The 16050-nt window shown below is 45.0% G+C and overlaps 1 protein-coding gene across 6 annotated transcripts in view; it reads left to right on the top strand.

Annotated features, from left to right (window-relative positions):
- Positions 1–16050, top strand: part of LOC122713193 (ELKS/Rab6-interacting/CAST family member 1) — a 57634-nt gene that overhangs the window by 31919 nt on the left and 9665 nt on the right. For 5 of the 6 annotated variants that reach the window (XM_043933420.1, XM_043933419.1, XM_043933417.1 and 2 more), the window contains 7 exons: positions 10352–10519; positions 11240–11407; positions 13235–13498; positions 14024–14413; positions 15224–15526; positions 15640–15792; positions 15861–16049. In XM_043933420.1, coding sequence (XP_043789355.1) covers positions 10352–10519; positions 11240–11407; positions 13235–13498; positions 14024–14413; positions 15224–15526; positions 15640–15792; positions 15861–16049 — 1635 coding nt within the window. Of the gene's footprint in view, positions 1–7821; positions 8014–10351; positions 10520–11239; positions 11408–13234; positions 13499–14023; positions 14414–15223; positions 15527–15639; positions 15793–15860; position 16050 lie in introns of those variants that run through there. The other variant, XM_043933422.1, reaches the window with a different exon arrangement.

The following is a 16050-nucleotide window of genomic DNA, read 5'->3' as shown; positions in this document are numbered from 1 at the left end:
GCCGAGTAGTAGCGGGGGCGGTAGTGCGCAGCAGCAAACGATAACGCAACAACAGACGCAACAACAGCAACAACAGCAGCAACAGAATAAGGTTGCCGTGGGAGGTATCGAGTCGCAAATGCGGCAGGGGTTGGTGACGGCCATGGGTGGTCCGCAGCAGCCCGGCACGTTGACCTTGGCCAGGGGACCGTCCGTGATGACCTCGCTGGTACCGTACGGTCACACGTCGACCTCGGCATTAACCAGTTCATTGCTTGCCGGTTCGACAGGTGGGACCACGAGCGGCGGAGGCGGTGGGGGCGGTTCCTCGTGCCTCGGCGGCATCTCGTCGGGCGCTACCACCGGCGTGGTCAATCCCTATACCGATCGTTACGCGGATCATCACCTCCATCAGCTTCATCATCATCCTCATCATCATCATCATCATCAGCCTCATCTCCATCAACAGCAGCAGCAGCTGCAGTTGCAGCATCAGCAGCAAATGCAGCAACACTTGAAACAAATTGAGCCTGCGGCGCAGGGCGCACTGGCGCTCCACGCGCACACCTTCAACAAGCACGACATGAACTTCAAACGGCAAGTAAGTTTCTTCATCAACAACGTGCGGATCGAAAAGAACGACGCCGTCTAGGGAAAAACCTCTCCAACTCTTGGATTTCTCTGCCCTTCTATGTTGCGTTCGCGCCGGACCTTGCGCGCCGCAGGTTCCTCTCTAAGTGAGTACCCGATCTACCCGATCTACCCGATCTGTCGAAGGTATATCGAGAGAAAAGGCTCACGATACTACACGATATACTACCATTACTACTACTACCACTACTACTACTATTACTACTACTACTACTACTACTACTACTACTACTATTACTACTATTACTACTACTGCTACTACTACTGCTACTGCTACTACTACCTTGCGTCTCGTTTTGAATCAAAAAAAAAAAAAAAAAAAAAAAAAAAAAAAAAAAAAAAAAAAGAAACTCACCGAGAGAAAGCGGAGACTGAGCGTCTGTCTCTCCACCCTCCTCGAAATCAAGGAAGGGAGGGGTGGTGCGTAACGATCCGTGTGAAGATACCGATATTTAAACCAAGAGAAAATTTTAGATCCGGCTGTGTTATTTAACTCGATAGTCGGAGACGTCGAGAAAAATCGTCCTCGATGCTCGCGTGAGTACGCGGAGAGTGAGAGGGAGAGAAAGTGAGAGAACGAACGTGAAAATGAAAGAGACGAAGCGTATGGCCGATCGAGCGAAGACAACGTGTAATCGAATGCGTGTATGTGCGTGTGCGTGTGCATGCGTGTGTGCGTGTACGTGTCTACGTATCTAGTCGTCTGCAGAGAGGAAAGGAAGCCGAAGAAAAAGAAGCGGATTCGCCGGAAGGAAGCTGCGTGACGTGGTCGTTCGTCAGTCGAATCGTTCAGGTCGAAAAGTCCCGCGGATTTTTTCGATTCCTTTCGTCTTGTCTTTTCGAAAATAGCCGCGTCGCAATTGCGCGCCACGTATATACATATATATGTGTGTGTATATATATATATATATATACATATATGAGTCCGTGAGAGTTGAGATGGCAACGTTGATTACAATCGTCGAAATGTATATGCATATTGCACCGTATTATTCTGTCCGTGCGACACGTTTTTCGACGAAAGATACGGAGGAGAGGAAAAAAAAACGCGCACAGAAAAGTAAAAAAAAAAAAAAAAGAAGAAACGCTCGAGAATAAGATAAGTTTGAAAAGTTTCGAGCGTTCGAGAAGCACCCTCCAGAAGCACGTTTGGTCTAAGACACGATACGCTTACTTTTTCTACTTTTTATTCCGTATTTTTATTGTATTCCGTGACAAGGGCGGGAACATTTATCGAAACTATTTTTTCCCCGCGCGGAAAGGAGAACGTTCCTGAGCATCCTTTCGCTCGTCGAACGATTCCATCCCATTTCTCGACCTCGTATCGCGAGAAACGATGGTTGATCAAAGAGCAAGAACCCCATTTTTCTTACTTCTCATCGACTCGTATATATATATATTATATATATATTATATATATATATGTATGTATATATATATATGTATATATCGTACGTGTGCACCCGTGGCACATTAGCGTACCTGTTTTCTTTACCTCCCGACACATCCCTTTCTTATCGAACAGCAGAGTTTCTATATTTTTTGACTCGATTGTACCTGTTTAAGAAGTCGTAGGTTTACTCGAGAAGAACCGACGAAGAAACCCGAATCACCTCGCGTCCCTGCGTTCAAACGTCGATCGTTCCCCTTATTATGCGGTGTATCATCAGAGATACTGCGTCCACGCGGATGGATTAGATGTTCGTCCATAGATCTTGGAGCGTCGTAAAGGCGATAAAGGCGGGTGGAAAAAAGGGGAGAAATGAGGGTGAAAAACAAAAAGCGTGGAAGAAGAACGCGAGACAAGAGAGGTGTAAATATAATCGAGAGTTTGGGTTTCGAGCAGTTCTGTGAGAGAAAGTCAACGAGAAAGTGATTAATTCGGTAGCTTCTATGTGTATAGAGACCGAGAGCAACTGCGCGTACCTAATGTCTAGGGCCTTAGATGATCGTTATTACGTCGTTGAATTCTGGAATGTCTATAGAACGTTGACGTTGTGTACAGTCTATCATTTTTAATTAGAGAAGCGTCTTCTTAGGAGACACGCGATTACGTTTACTCTATATATATATATATATAAGGTATCTTCAAGGTTTACGATTTCATCGTAAATCCATTCGTTCCCCGCTCGTTTTGGGGAAAAGATTTTCCCGGATTCGGTTCGTCGGATGGACGACATCTTCTATGTGAGCACAGGTTTAGAAAAACGCTATTTTTCGGAGAAGAGATATTTTTTAGGTAAATCGCGTAAATTGAATCGTCTGTAAAAAAAAAAAATTTAGTCGAGTACAAAAAAGTGCACCTAACTGTTCCTACACGGTGATACACCGATGTTGATGTGTAGCGAAGAATAATATAGGTAATAATATATATTTGGAAAAGAACTACGCCTATCTGAAAAATCGTTTGAAAGTACTTGTTACGTAGCCTCCCGTAGACACGTAAGTTCGTATAGACAATTCTTCTTAAAATAAAAGATTAGATTCGATAAATTTATATCATGGAGAAATCGTCCATCCCGAGAAATCCGATCGTCGATCTTTTTCGCCAAAACGAGCTGATTCGAAAAAAAAAAAAAAAAAAAAAAGAAAGAAAAAGAAAAGAAACGTACGAACGTATCTTGTTTTCAACTAGGAAATTTCACCGAGACGAGATACAAATAGTAGCGTAGATTCGTGGCGGCACGGTGTTGTTGCCACGTATGCGTGAGAGGTGTGGCGACATCACGACGACGAAAAAAAGATGAACAGCGTGCGTTGTACGGCGGAACGTAGACGAGGAAGCGCGCGTAGAGGAGGAATAAGTGGCACGAGGAGATGCTTCCAACTGGGGATATATATTTTCGTAGCTGAGAAACGTTTCAAGACCGCCGCTACTCGATTCTCGAGCCGTGTCGGTGCGCGACTCCCTCCCCGGAAGACAGAGATCGCACGCGTATAGAGAGAGCGGTGACAAGGAGGGAAATCTAAATCTAAACCCGAGGTCGAGGAATCGTGGATTCTCGAACCACTCTTCTGAGCCCCACCCGTTCGTGCGTGTCCCTATATTTCTCTTCCTCGATCGGTGATCCGCGCGCCGTTCGAGAAACACGAACTCTCCAACCAACGCTCGGGGATTCCGAGGAATCTTTTATTTTTCTACACCGATCTCCAGCGCTGCGAAGCGCTGTCCCTGTGTTCTCGGCGAGCAAAAAGAAACGAAGAGAGAAAGGAAAGGAAAAAGAACGTTTGTTGGCTTTGTGTGCGATTTTTAAAAAAAAACGGAGGGAACCGTTTTTTGGGAACGGAACGCGGCGAGCGTCGAACGTTCCCGACGAACGATAAAAATCCCGAGTAAGCTCGAGATCGCAACATCGAGAATCGAATAATAGGCTGCATTTCGAAGCGCTCCTCGAAGAATCGACCACCACTACCATCTCGGGATCTTTAAATCGTCCCCCGCGGGGATAACCTCCTTCTTTCCCTCCGGTGTTTCCTTCCCTCGAAGATGGGACCGTTGCAACCGGAAATCGACGCACGTTTCTCAAGGACATCCCCGATCTCCGGACACCCTTCCACCTCGACGATCTTCTCACGATATTTCACGCGTTTCGAGCCGTGTTGGGGGACGACTCTGCTGCTCTGACGTTCGCAAGGTCCTAATTATTCGAGCCTGTAATTCACTGGCAACTTTTCACCAGTGTGGAAATCTCTGCTAACCGAGATAGGCATAGAAAGAGAATAGAAGAAAAAGAGGAAAAAAAAAGGGGGAAAAGTATATCGCAAGAATCGATGAAACAAGACGATCTCGTTTCCACGTTCTATGATTGACACCTGCCATTTCTCTTTCTCTCTCTCTTTCTCTCTGTCTCTCTCTCTCTCTCTCTCTTTTTCTCTCTCTCTCTCTTTCTCTCTCTTTCCATACCTCGTGCCTGCACGAAACGATCCCCCTCGAGACGTTGACAGTTGACGTCGAGGACAACGATGTTACGCAAGGATTATTAAATCTAAGGAGTTACTACGTAAGAGAGAAAAAGAACAGATAGAAACGTCATAGAAAGGAAAGAAAAGGAAAAAGAAAAAGAAAACGGACGAAGATTAGAAATTGAATTTGTTTGAAACTGTATCACGAGTCTCGCTTTATCCGACCTTGATTCTATCCATGATCTCTTCCATCCCTTGATCCCGATATCGTGTTTCGGATGAAAAGAGGGGAAAAAGAAAGAAAAAAGGAAAAGAAAGCATCGTCGCAAAACTTTGAGACAATATTTATATCTCGCAAATCTTCCCCTCGATTTAGACAGATCGTGCAAGTCAAGGGTGCAGTGTCGAGACACCGAGACACTGATTGTGTGGATAAAAAAAAAAAAAAAAAAAGAAAAGAAAAAGAAAAAGGAAAAAAGAAAGAAAGAAAGAAAGAAAAAGCAAATGACAATACAAACAAGAGAGAAAGAAAGAATGAATTCTGTTCAATCGTTCTCTGATCCAACTTCAATCCCATTCCTTCAGTCTCCTTCTTTTTTTTTCCTTTTTTTTTTTTTTTTACGTTTTCATCCACGAGAGACGTTCTCTCTGACGGCCAACTCTCTCGTCACGTCACCCATCGAAAAAAAAAAAAAAAAAAAAAATTATTCGATCACCATCGATTCAATGCTTCATTCATTCAGTTGCCACGAGAGCTCGCCATCAACCATCAAAACCCGTCATTCACTCGAAACCGATCGATTCACCCCCATGGTAGAGAGTCACGTTCACCCCCATCAACCAAGGGATCGCCGTCGTTTCGACCGTCACCGACCAATTTGCAGAACATCTCTTGCGTCTGCTCTCGACGCAACGACCTTGAGATCATTCACAATCCACGAACAATCCATCGACGTTCACGCACATTTTTGTCCCTCCTTGTGTGTTCGAGAGTAGAATTGCCACCGATTCGCCCGCCACCCGCCCCCCCATCACCGCCGATCATTGACTCGTTTCACTCGTATCATCCTGAAGCCACCACCACACCACTGAAACAGACATTAAGACCGACGAAAAAGGGATCGATCATGCGATTAATCATCTCGTCATTCTCACGCCTCCATCACGCTTTACTCATCACCGATCTCTCGATAAATAGAAAATACCGATTCTCGCGCGTTCGCGTTCATCTTGTCACCTCGACTTTATCTCGCTCGAGAGAGGAGGATTTCGAAGAGGATTTCGATCGTTTTTTCTTTTTTTTCTTTTTTTTTTTTTTCTTTTTTTTTAGAGCGGCGAGTTTTTTGGAGGATCGTCAGGGGTTTGAACAGAGGGGAGGGGGGGATTTATTTAACCTCGCGCCACGAAATAGTCATCGCATCTCTCATCACACGTTCATCGTCGTTCGCCATTCTCTCGTCGCGTAGAGTTCGAAATGTAGCTATTTAGGCATGATGCATGCGTGTATAAGGAGTGTATAAGGTGAAGTAGACGACTTGTTTGCCACTCAGTAGCATCACCGCCACCGTTTAGGTACGTCTCTTTTCCAAAGATGCAAGCTTTTCTTTTCTTTCACGTTCAACTTGAAAAGCCATGATCGAGACTTCTCTAACTCTCTGCTACTTTATTTTTTTTTTTTTTTTCTTTCATATCTATAAATTTTCTCACACAATTTCACTGATCGAACGATGACGACGAAAACGAAACGCTTGCGTATCAATATCATCAATGCCCGTAGTAAAGTCGAAGTAAAATATCTCACAGCTAGTTCTCATCGCTCTAACTAACTCTAAGGTAGTAATCGTTGTTCAATCACCTCGACTCATCGGGATTCCTTGATTATTGGAAGGAAGAAACGATAGTATCGAGTTTCTAAGATCGAAATGCGATTTGAAAATGCGAAAACTCGAATCGAAGGAATCCCGGGAGGGGAGGAAAAATTGGCCGGCGAATCGACGCCTCGCGCCATTCTCAATCCGCCTCTCAATTCACGTTCGAACTTGAATCGACTCGAGATAAAAAAATTACCTCGCAGAGATAATATTCGAATCGCGTGGATCACTTTTCGGATCGCATTTGTTCGTGTTTGTCCGTGTGTCCGATCACCGCTTGACACCTGTCCACCTATCACGCGACTCGTTCGCCGATCAATCCTTTGACAACTTTGATTTAGAAGAAAAAAAACATGAGAAAAGAAAAAAAGAAAACGCATGCGAGTAAATCGATGCGATCCTTTGTACCCTGATGCATGCTGCATGCACGCAGGCAACGTATATGTATATAAATATAAATATAAATATATATATATATATATATACATATATCTTCGACGCATCTCTCGCCATCTAGCCAGTCGTCTCGTTGATCGATTTGCGATCAGGTAAAAGAACGCCATCATCCTTCATAGATCGCCATCATCATCCCATCCACGACACGTGGAGGTGAAAGCGTCAAAGAGATCGTTCGGTTTATCTCTCGATCCTGCATCTCTTCCGCTCCTTTTCAGAGATTTTTCATTTTTCGCGTGTGAAAATATTTCACGATTTTCGTTTAATTAGAAAGAGAATGTATATAATATCGTGGTAATTGAATCAAGCGAATGCTATGAATGGATCGAGATGCCGGATCGTTTAGAAATATCATTGAGAAAATATTATAGAGAAGGATCAAAGAGATAATTTCGTTTGGAAAATATATTCATTGCGGATAAACCGGACAAGACGCTCTTCGCCATATTTATCATAGTCATAAGGGTAAAGAAAATAAAAAAAAAAAAAAAAAAAAGAAAGAAAGAAACATTAGCAATTAAGGTAGAGCTAAGTTAGCCATAAGTCAAGCAATGGATGGCGGTTCCCCAATTCCGCTGAACTCGTTCGACTCGCTTCCCCCCCCACCCCACCTTTCGGTTCACGATCGAAGTAACGACCGCCGATAAATCGTCCCGCGATCGTTAATAACGTTGCAAGCGTTTAACGATGGCCGACGATATAAATTCCTGGCCGTGGCCGGAATGAGAATGAATCCTAGTAGAATCGGGCGGATACTGGAATCCGATCACGTACCGTCGTGATGAGAGAGAAAAGTTTTTCTCCTTTCTTTGGTCGAGTGAACCCAATCCGAGAGAGAAAAGAAAAGAAGAAGAAGAAGAAGAAAAAATTGAGAATGACGATCGAAACCCTTTCGAAACGAATTGAAAACATCTCTTTCGAATCTCCCTTGAAAATGACAAAAGTATCGAGTTGAACAAACTTTAAGTTTTTCTTTCGATCGAAGATTTCGATCGTATCGTGGATACGTAAGAGTGGATGATAAAGATTTGATCAATTACGTAGCGAAAGGGTTGGGGAGGATGAGTGGAAGGGGAAGGCGGAGTTGGGAGGCCTTCGTGGTGAGCGAAGCATTATTAAATGTGGTGCCCCAATATTCTAGCTTTCTGAGGAGGTAAGGATATTCTTCACCCGACAAAGAAGCACTTCCAAGCCATCACCTATCCTTCGTTTCCATCTACGTGATTACCGTATTATGTAACGGAGTGTTTCGATGTTCCGTAGTAACACTTTCTCTTACACGCATACACTCTATCTCTCTCTCTCTCTCTCTCTCTCTTTCTCTCTCTCTCTCTCTCTCTCTCTCTCTCTCTCTCTCTCTCTCAAATATCTTCTCCGTTCTCTCTATCTGTGGCGTGGGATGGCCAGTAAAGTTTTCGATGAAACTTTTTACAGCCTTTTTAATGTAGAGTAACAGGCAAATCCCGTCCCGTGAAATTATTTACTTACCCTGATAATCGCGTGATAACAACCACGTCTCCAAGATATCCGTTTTCGCGACTTGGAAATTAGTTTCTTAACCGACCTTTCCGAATTGGCCGAAGAAAAAAATTCCTCCCTCTCCCGTCCGTTTTCTTCGTTCCACGATATTTTTCCTCGAGGCGAGTCGGGAGGAAGAGGAAAATCTTCGAGTCTTCCAATTCGTTCTTCCATTTACGTTCCATGGTGAGATCTCTATGCTCGGAATGAAGAGGAAATATTTATTTCTTTTTTTAATCGAAATAGTTAAAAGAACGAAGAAACGAGGGGGGAGGAAAAATTGTCGAGAAAGATCGAGATCGAAAACTGACCAGCCATCCCGAAGACTGTCTTTCTCTCTCTCTCTCTCTCTCTATCTATCTATCTATCTATCTATCTCTCTATCCCTTTCTCTGGTGTGATTTGATCCGACTGTTCACAACAATTCACGCAACACGCGCGCGGAAACGATCTTGCGTCTTGGTTCCTTCCTTCCGTTCGGTCAGACGAAAGGGGTGAAAATTATTAATTTATTTCTCACAGTTTCCGCGTACGTGGATGCGTGTGCAGCCGAAACACGACGATCGTAGACGTATACACGTATACGTGTATTATTTAAATATATAGTGAACGTAGAGGAGACCGCCTCCGCAATCGTGACAATCCGAGAGACGATGCCGGTTAGCCACGATCGCCCACCTCTACGTAGACCTGTGTTGTTTTCACACATTTTTTTGGCACGATATAGATAACGCTGGAGAGAGGGGGGGGGGATCGAGGCTCGATCGCGATCCAGTCGAGAGAACGTTTCGCCGTCGATCCCTCGATCCCTGGTGCTTTATCTTTGGGCCGAGATACGCGCGTGCACGTCATCTGGTTTGGAGGGAATGGACCCGCGATCGAGGTAATTTCGATTTCGTATCGATCGATAATATAAGATAAGATTGGAGAGGGAAAGCGAAAAAAACGTACGTTTGTCAGACGATATTATTTTGCCTCGATCGCAGGATCGACTCCGCCAGAAGAGGGGACCGCGATATCTCCTCCACGCTGCGTACTCTGCTAGTTGATTAGTTAGAAAACTATCTAGTTGTGTTGATTCTGCTTGCGATCACGCGGCGGGATCTTGTAACGGAGAAGATCTCGCCGTGGGATCCTCACGCGGCCTGCCGACACCAGAGTAGATCAGACGAGCGTAGTAGGTACGTACACGAAATAATAAAGAGAGAGACACAATATACATAATACGTTCCACTCAACAATTCCAATCCCAATTATATGATACCTTGGATTATTCCCGTGAATTCTGTCCACCGATTCCCCGAATACATTCGTTCGAACACGTAATGACGTATATATATCTCTCGTATACACGCAGGACATACACTTTGTTTGTAACTTTGTATCGTTGGTTTCGATATCGCTGCATGCTAAGTATGAACTTCCTGTCCGAGTACGAAGACGACCATCGTCTTTTATCAAACGAAATACAAGAAATCCGCTCGATTCAATTTCAAATATTTTAAATTATTAGAATTATTCGCAATCTCTACTCTCTGTTTACAGCGAAATTTCTTCTTTACGATTTCCATTCGATAAATGTGACGAATCATTCTCGATTCGGATCGATCTCGCGACGACGTGCGTTGCTATTTTCAAAAAAAAAAAGAAAAAAAAAAAAGAGAGAGATCGAAACCAATCCAGACAGAGCGTGGGGCTAGCTGGCTCTTCCCCCGTTCGACGAAGCGATTAGAGCGAGTCGAAAAGTTGGCGGATCGGAACGGAAGGAGAAAACGGGTGACCCGTTTCACGGCCGATTTGCGTTTCGACCGAAGCGATCGAGGGGAAGTTGGCCGCTGATCGTCCTCGTACTCGGCCACGACGGAGAGTGGACAGACCAGCCGCCTCCGTCGCTCGTTGTTTCGTCGTCGTTTCGAACGCGTAACCGGGTCGCAACCACTGATCCTCTCGTGGACGACGGCTCTTTTTCGCAGCTGGACGAGCTACGGATGGAAGTGCAGCGTAGGGATCAGGAGCTCCTCGCCATGTCCGCGAAAATGAAAACTCTCGAGGAACAGCACCAGGATTATCAGCGGCACATCACCGTGCTCAAAGAGTCGCTCGCCGCCAAGGAGGAACACTACAACATGCTGCAGGCTGACGTGAGTCGATTCCACCATAAATAAATCATCCTTGCCGCGACAAACTTCTCCTCGTTCCTTTTTCCTTCCCTCTCCTTTGAGATCGCCCCTATCTCTCAAACATTTCGAGAGGAAAAAGGGTATCGGTTACAAAGGAAGGGTCGAAAGAATTTCCATAAGTGGCATAATTTATTGTATACGTATATATAACTTTATCAAAAAAAGAGAGAACAAAAGGGGAGAAGTCGAAAAAAAACTTTTCACCGACCCGTTAAATTACGAGCTTCAACGTTAAAGCTTCCGCCATAATCCCCGAGAAGGCTCCGTCCCATTCGAATTTCCCAGCGAGCAATCGAAAACCCGCACCTTGATGAATGCACCGGTAAATGCACCGGTAAACGCAGCAGCAGAGAAGGGGAGGGGAAGGGTCGTACGTACGGGGGTTGAAACTGGGGAAAATCGACTTTACGGGGAGGTGGTTATAGGGGAAAGGAAAGGCCAGGCTGGCGCAGGAAACTAGGTCGTGCAAAGCTTCTCCTACTACGGTTCCCTCGTCCCTCTCCTTCATCCGACTCGTCGTCGCTGGACTCGTAGAGTTTTCGCGTCGCGTGCAGAACGCCGCCCGGATGCAATGCGGCGGATATTGAATAGGTCCTGTCACCCCCACCCCCACTCCCTGCCCCCCTGCGCTCACCTGACAACGTACGATGACCCAGGTTGTGCGTGATTACGTGCGTGCAGGTGGAGGAAATGCGGCAGCGGCTCGAGGAGAAGAACCGGATGATCGAGAAAAAGACGCAGGCGGCGATGCAGGCGCAACAGGAGCGGAATCGTATGAACACCGAGCTCACCGAGCTCAAGGATCACATGGACATTAAGGACAGGAAGATCAACGTGCTTCAGCGCAAGGTGAGTGGCCTTCAATTCTTTTTTTCGATGTATATATATATATATATCTCGTTTGGAAGAAAATTGGAACAACTAGGAAGGATTTTTTTTTTACGCGATTTTATAATTTTAAACGTAAAGTTTTTCGTTTATATCGGTGGTTGTAAGAATATTTGCAAGTTTCTTTTCAAGGAAGTTTTTTTTAAAAAATTATTATATTGATGCGCGATAAATATAACGGGCAAATATTTTTTGTAACGATTATATTTATATTTTTGCACAAAGTGGAGGGAGAAACGTCAATGTCAAAGCGAGGCATCGATCGAAAAGGATGATTTATTTCTATCTCGGATAGAGATAAAGATAATAACCACCGGTATGAATTAAAGTCGAATAATGCAGATTCATTTCGATAATCCATACCACTTTACCGATTCTATTATTTCTCGTTTCTCGCGGTATAATTTATCCCGCTTTCTTCGAAAAGACGTTCATTACCTTACATTCCTCCTCTGTAATCGAAACGATTACGCGAGAATAAAAATTTATTCTTAAAATTCTCTACTCTGCTATCATCAACGATGAATAAAAAAAAAAAAAAATTAAATGATACAATCAAATCTGGCTATTCTACGAACGATCGAAAGAAGCGATCCCGATCTCTCGATCGCGAACAGGCGGTAATTAGTTTCCGCCTGGTGGGAAGGGATTTCGGGGCAACCGATTAATACGTGAGCCAGATCAAAGAGGAAGCGCACGCTTAGCGTTGAATATTCGTAGGATGCGACCGCGGGAGTGCGCATGAGTGTGAATCTTGCTGTCGATTGGAATGAGTGTGAGGCGTGCGCGCGACCGCGCGACATACTTTTTGTAATAATGTTTTCCTTAGTCGTGCTGTGTAAAGGCTGTAGTACGTAAAACACCCGAGATCCCGCGTTATCTTTAAGTTCCGCACCGCCCCTGTTTTTTCTTTTTTCCTTTACTTTCGCCCGATTTATTTTCTACGATTTATTTTGTATCATTTATTTTCGTCGAATTTTCAATAAAAGAACCATTTGGAAATTATATTGGTTGCCTCCTTTTTTTTTGTAATCTCTTCACACGCACCACCCATCCCTATATTTTATATTTTGTGATTTTTTTCTTTTTTCTTTCGTGTGTGTGTATTTTTGTCGGTGATCGACCACGAGCCAAGATCGAGAGAAGTTGGAAAAATAATATTCGCGTCGTGCTCGAAGGGAGAGCTCAAAGGCTGTCGTTGATTACCGACGCGTCTATTAGGTAGAGAAAATTAAGCTTGGCTATTATTTCTTTCTCGTGGAGAGCACCAAAGCTTGTTAATTTTCTTTTTTTTATTCTTTTTTTTTTTTCTTTTTTTTTTTAATCCACGATTCCGTTTATTTCCGTTCCGCGTATTAGACGCCGTATCATTATTGTTATTATTATTGCTGTCGTATCGCGAGTGCCTGGTCGAGTAAATGAGCCGTACACCTGTGAACAATGGCCGTGAAGATCGGTGATACGAGATGGCAGGTAAGTAAGGAATTAACGATCACGTTTGAAAAGAGTTGAACGTAACACGAATAACACGAGTTATGGAGATAAAAATATACTTTGCCAACCGACTAAAAAAAAAATATTTACCCTACGTCCCATTAATCTCTCGCTTACCAATTCCATCTCCTTCTCTCTCGTTCTCACGTTAATCTCGAAGAATTTCGTTATTTTTATCCCGCTTTGTCTTTTCCTCCGCTCAAAACCTTTCCTATATCCAAGAAATAAGAGAGAGAGAGAGAAAGAGAGAGAGGGAGAAAGAGAGCCGTAACGGGAGAACGATTGTGAGTTCAGATCGAGAATCTGGAGGATCTGCTAAAAGAGAAGGACAACCAGGTCGACATGGCCAGGGCGCGTTTAACGGCAATGCAGGCGCACCACTGCAGCAGCGAAGGTGCGCTCAGTAGCCTGGAGGAGGCGATAGGAGATAAGGAGAAGCAAATGGCACAATTACGGGAACAGAGGGATCGGGCCGAGCAGGAGAAACAGGAGGAGAGGGAGTTGCACGAGAGGGAGATCGCCGAGTACAAAATGAAGATACATGCCCTCGAGTCGGAGGTGGGTTCTCCTTTCTCGTATCCAAATCTCGATTTAGATTTTCCCTTTCCCCGCCAAATCGAACGCGAGTATCGTTTTATTATTCATCGTTAAGAAAGAATCGGGATAGATATATAATTATATTCGCCCATTTTACCCGTAACATTTTAATAATAATAAAGTAAAAATTGGAAACGTTTTCCAACCGATTCCTACGATTTATCGCTGCAAACGAATACGAATGCATCGATATTAAATATTCATCAAAGGTGCATCCAGTTCCAAGCACGCGTTCAAAGCGCACATCCCCCTCCCCCTCCCCCCGTTTAACATTGTTTCAGTCGATACGATCGATAATTCCCAGCGGAGCTTCCATGAAACTTTAACTCCTTAGCGTTCGGATCCCGGTTAAAGGAGATCCAGGAAAAGGAAAATCGGCTCGAGATCGCTGTGAAATTTCTGTTTCCCTCCCCCTGCCAAGAGTCAATTAGAGCCCTGTTCGACCTTTCCCCCCCCCTCTCCCATTGAATTTTGGCCGGTTTCAAGGTGGAAAAATTGGGCGCCCGGTTGGAGAGGGCGCAAGCGGAGAAAGATCGACTGGAGGCGAAGCTGGAAAGCTCGCAGTCGGAGCTCGGCAAGAGCAAAGCCGAGCTGGACAAAGCGGCGTCCGAGGTTGGGCGCAGCGGGGCCGACTGGGAGGCTGCCAAGCAGAGGTTGACCAGGCTCGAGCTCGAGAACGAGAGGCTGAGGCACGAGATCGAGAGGTCTCAGACCAGTTACGGAAGGAGCACGCTCAATTCCTCTCAGGAGATGGACAGGATCCAGGAGAGGGCCGAGAAGGCGGCCGCCGAGCTCAGGAGGGCCCAGGCCGAGCTCAGAGTCACGCAGGCCGACAACGAGAGAGCTAGGGCCGAGGCAGCTGCCCTCCAAGAAAAGGTAAAATATTTATTTTCCGTTATTATTAACGACTAGCTTATTTTTCAATCAAAATTGTTGAGAGAAAGTGTAGGAAAGTTCCGTTTCGTTTAATCCTTGCGAGAATAGACTCTTCGTCGTAACGTAGAAATGGATTGACCGATACCCACGAGCAAATCTATCAACCACCACGAAATCGATTCGCAACGGAATTTTCGTCGAGTCGAATAATCGAAAGATCAGGAATCCCTCCTTCCAACCAATTAATCACCGAGCTATCCCAAAACTATGGGTTCTACTCCTGTAATCCGTTAACGAACGGCCAAGTCGATTCGGAAGTCGATCCGAATTCCGCCAAGTCGAAGAAGCAAGAACAATCACTTTTAATCGCGATCGATTCATTCGAGTCTGGATCCGTGATCCATACTCGGGGGGAGGGAGGGGATAGTCGGATCTAATTTCCAATCACGCTCTCGTTCTTCTCGGGCCACCGTCGATGGCGCGAAACGAACCGATAATGAAACTGGCGTCCAAGTGGGCGGAAAATTGCACGCAGCTTCGTGCTCTCGCAATCCGAGACACCTGACTAGAATTCCCCTAAAGATTGCTCGTTACCCCTCGTTCAGATCCGTCCCTTTTCATCGACTCGTTCCTCTCCTTTCCTTAATCTCGAACGAGAATGAGACGGTTCATCGTCTAACGAATATATTAATGTTTACGAGCGAGTGTAGAAGGGAAATTAATTTTAATTGACGCGATGAAACGCATGGATTATTAAGAAAGATTGAATCGATTCGAGATACGAGAAAATTTCTCGATGGATTTTTCAAGGTGGAGAAGAGCCAGGGTGAGGTGTACAGGCTGAAAGCCAGATTGGAAAACGCCCAGGGTGAACAGGAGAGTCTTCGGGACGAGTACGATCGGGCACAGGCGTCGGTGGCTCGTCTACATTCGGAACGGGACAAGGCGATCGCGGAACTCGAGAAAACGCAAGAGGAACTGGAACGGACCCAAGCTACCCTCGGCAAGGCGCAACTTCAACAGGACAAATTGCAGAATCTGTTGGACAAAACGCAGAGCGAGGTGGACAAGCTTCAAGAGAAACTGGACAAAACGCAAACGGAAATTCGCAGGGTGAGTCTGCTAAAAACTACACTTTTTGCAAGATGCATCTTTTAATCTCTTATATCGTATTTATATAAGCATAGGAAGGAAATAAATGTGAATTGGATTGGATTTTGAAACAGATGCAAATGGAGAGGGAAAAGCAGAACTACGATTTCGAAAACGTGCAAAGTCAATTGGACAAAGCGCTCGGCCAATCGACCAGGATGCAGAAAGAGAGGGAAACGATTCAATTGGAAGTGGACCGGTTGCAGGACAAATACGAGAAGGCTCAGGTAAGCGATTTCGCAACGCGGATTTAACAAGGACGGATTTAACAACGCGTCCACTTTTGCACCGGCAGATGATAATGCAACGGCTGCAGAAGGAGAGGGACGGATTCCAAGAGGAGACGGACAAACTGCACGAGAGGATAGAGTTCCAGCAGAATCAAATAGCGAAGATGCAACGGGACAAGGAGAACGTGTTGTCGGAGCTCGAGTTGGTGAAAGAGAGATGGGAGAAGGCTCACAACTCCCATCAAAAGTTAACCG

This window comes from Apis laboriosa, unplaced genomic scaffold, assembly GCF_014066325.1.
Source record: "Apis laboriosa isolate Shangri-la unplaced genomic scaffold, ASM1406632v1 scaffold23_cov150, whole genome shotgun sequence".
Lineage (NCBI taxonomy): Eukaryota > Metazoa > Arthropoda > Insecta > Hymenoptera > Apidae > Apis > Apis laboriosa.
The sequence above is the reverse complement of the archived record's forward strand: the minus strand, read 5'-3'. Positions and strand labels throughout refer to the sequence as shown.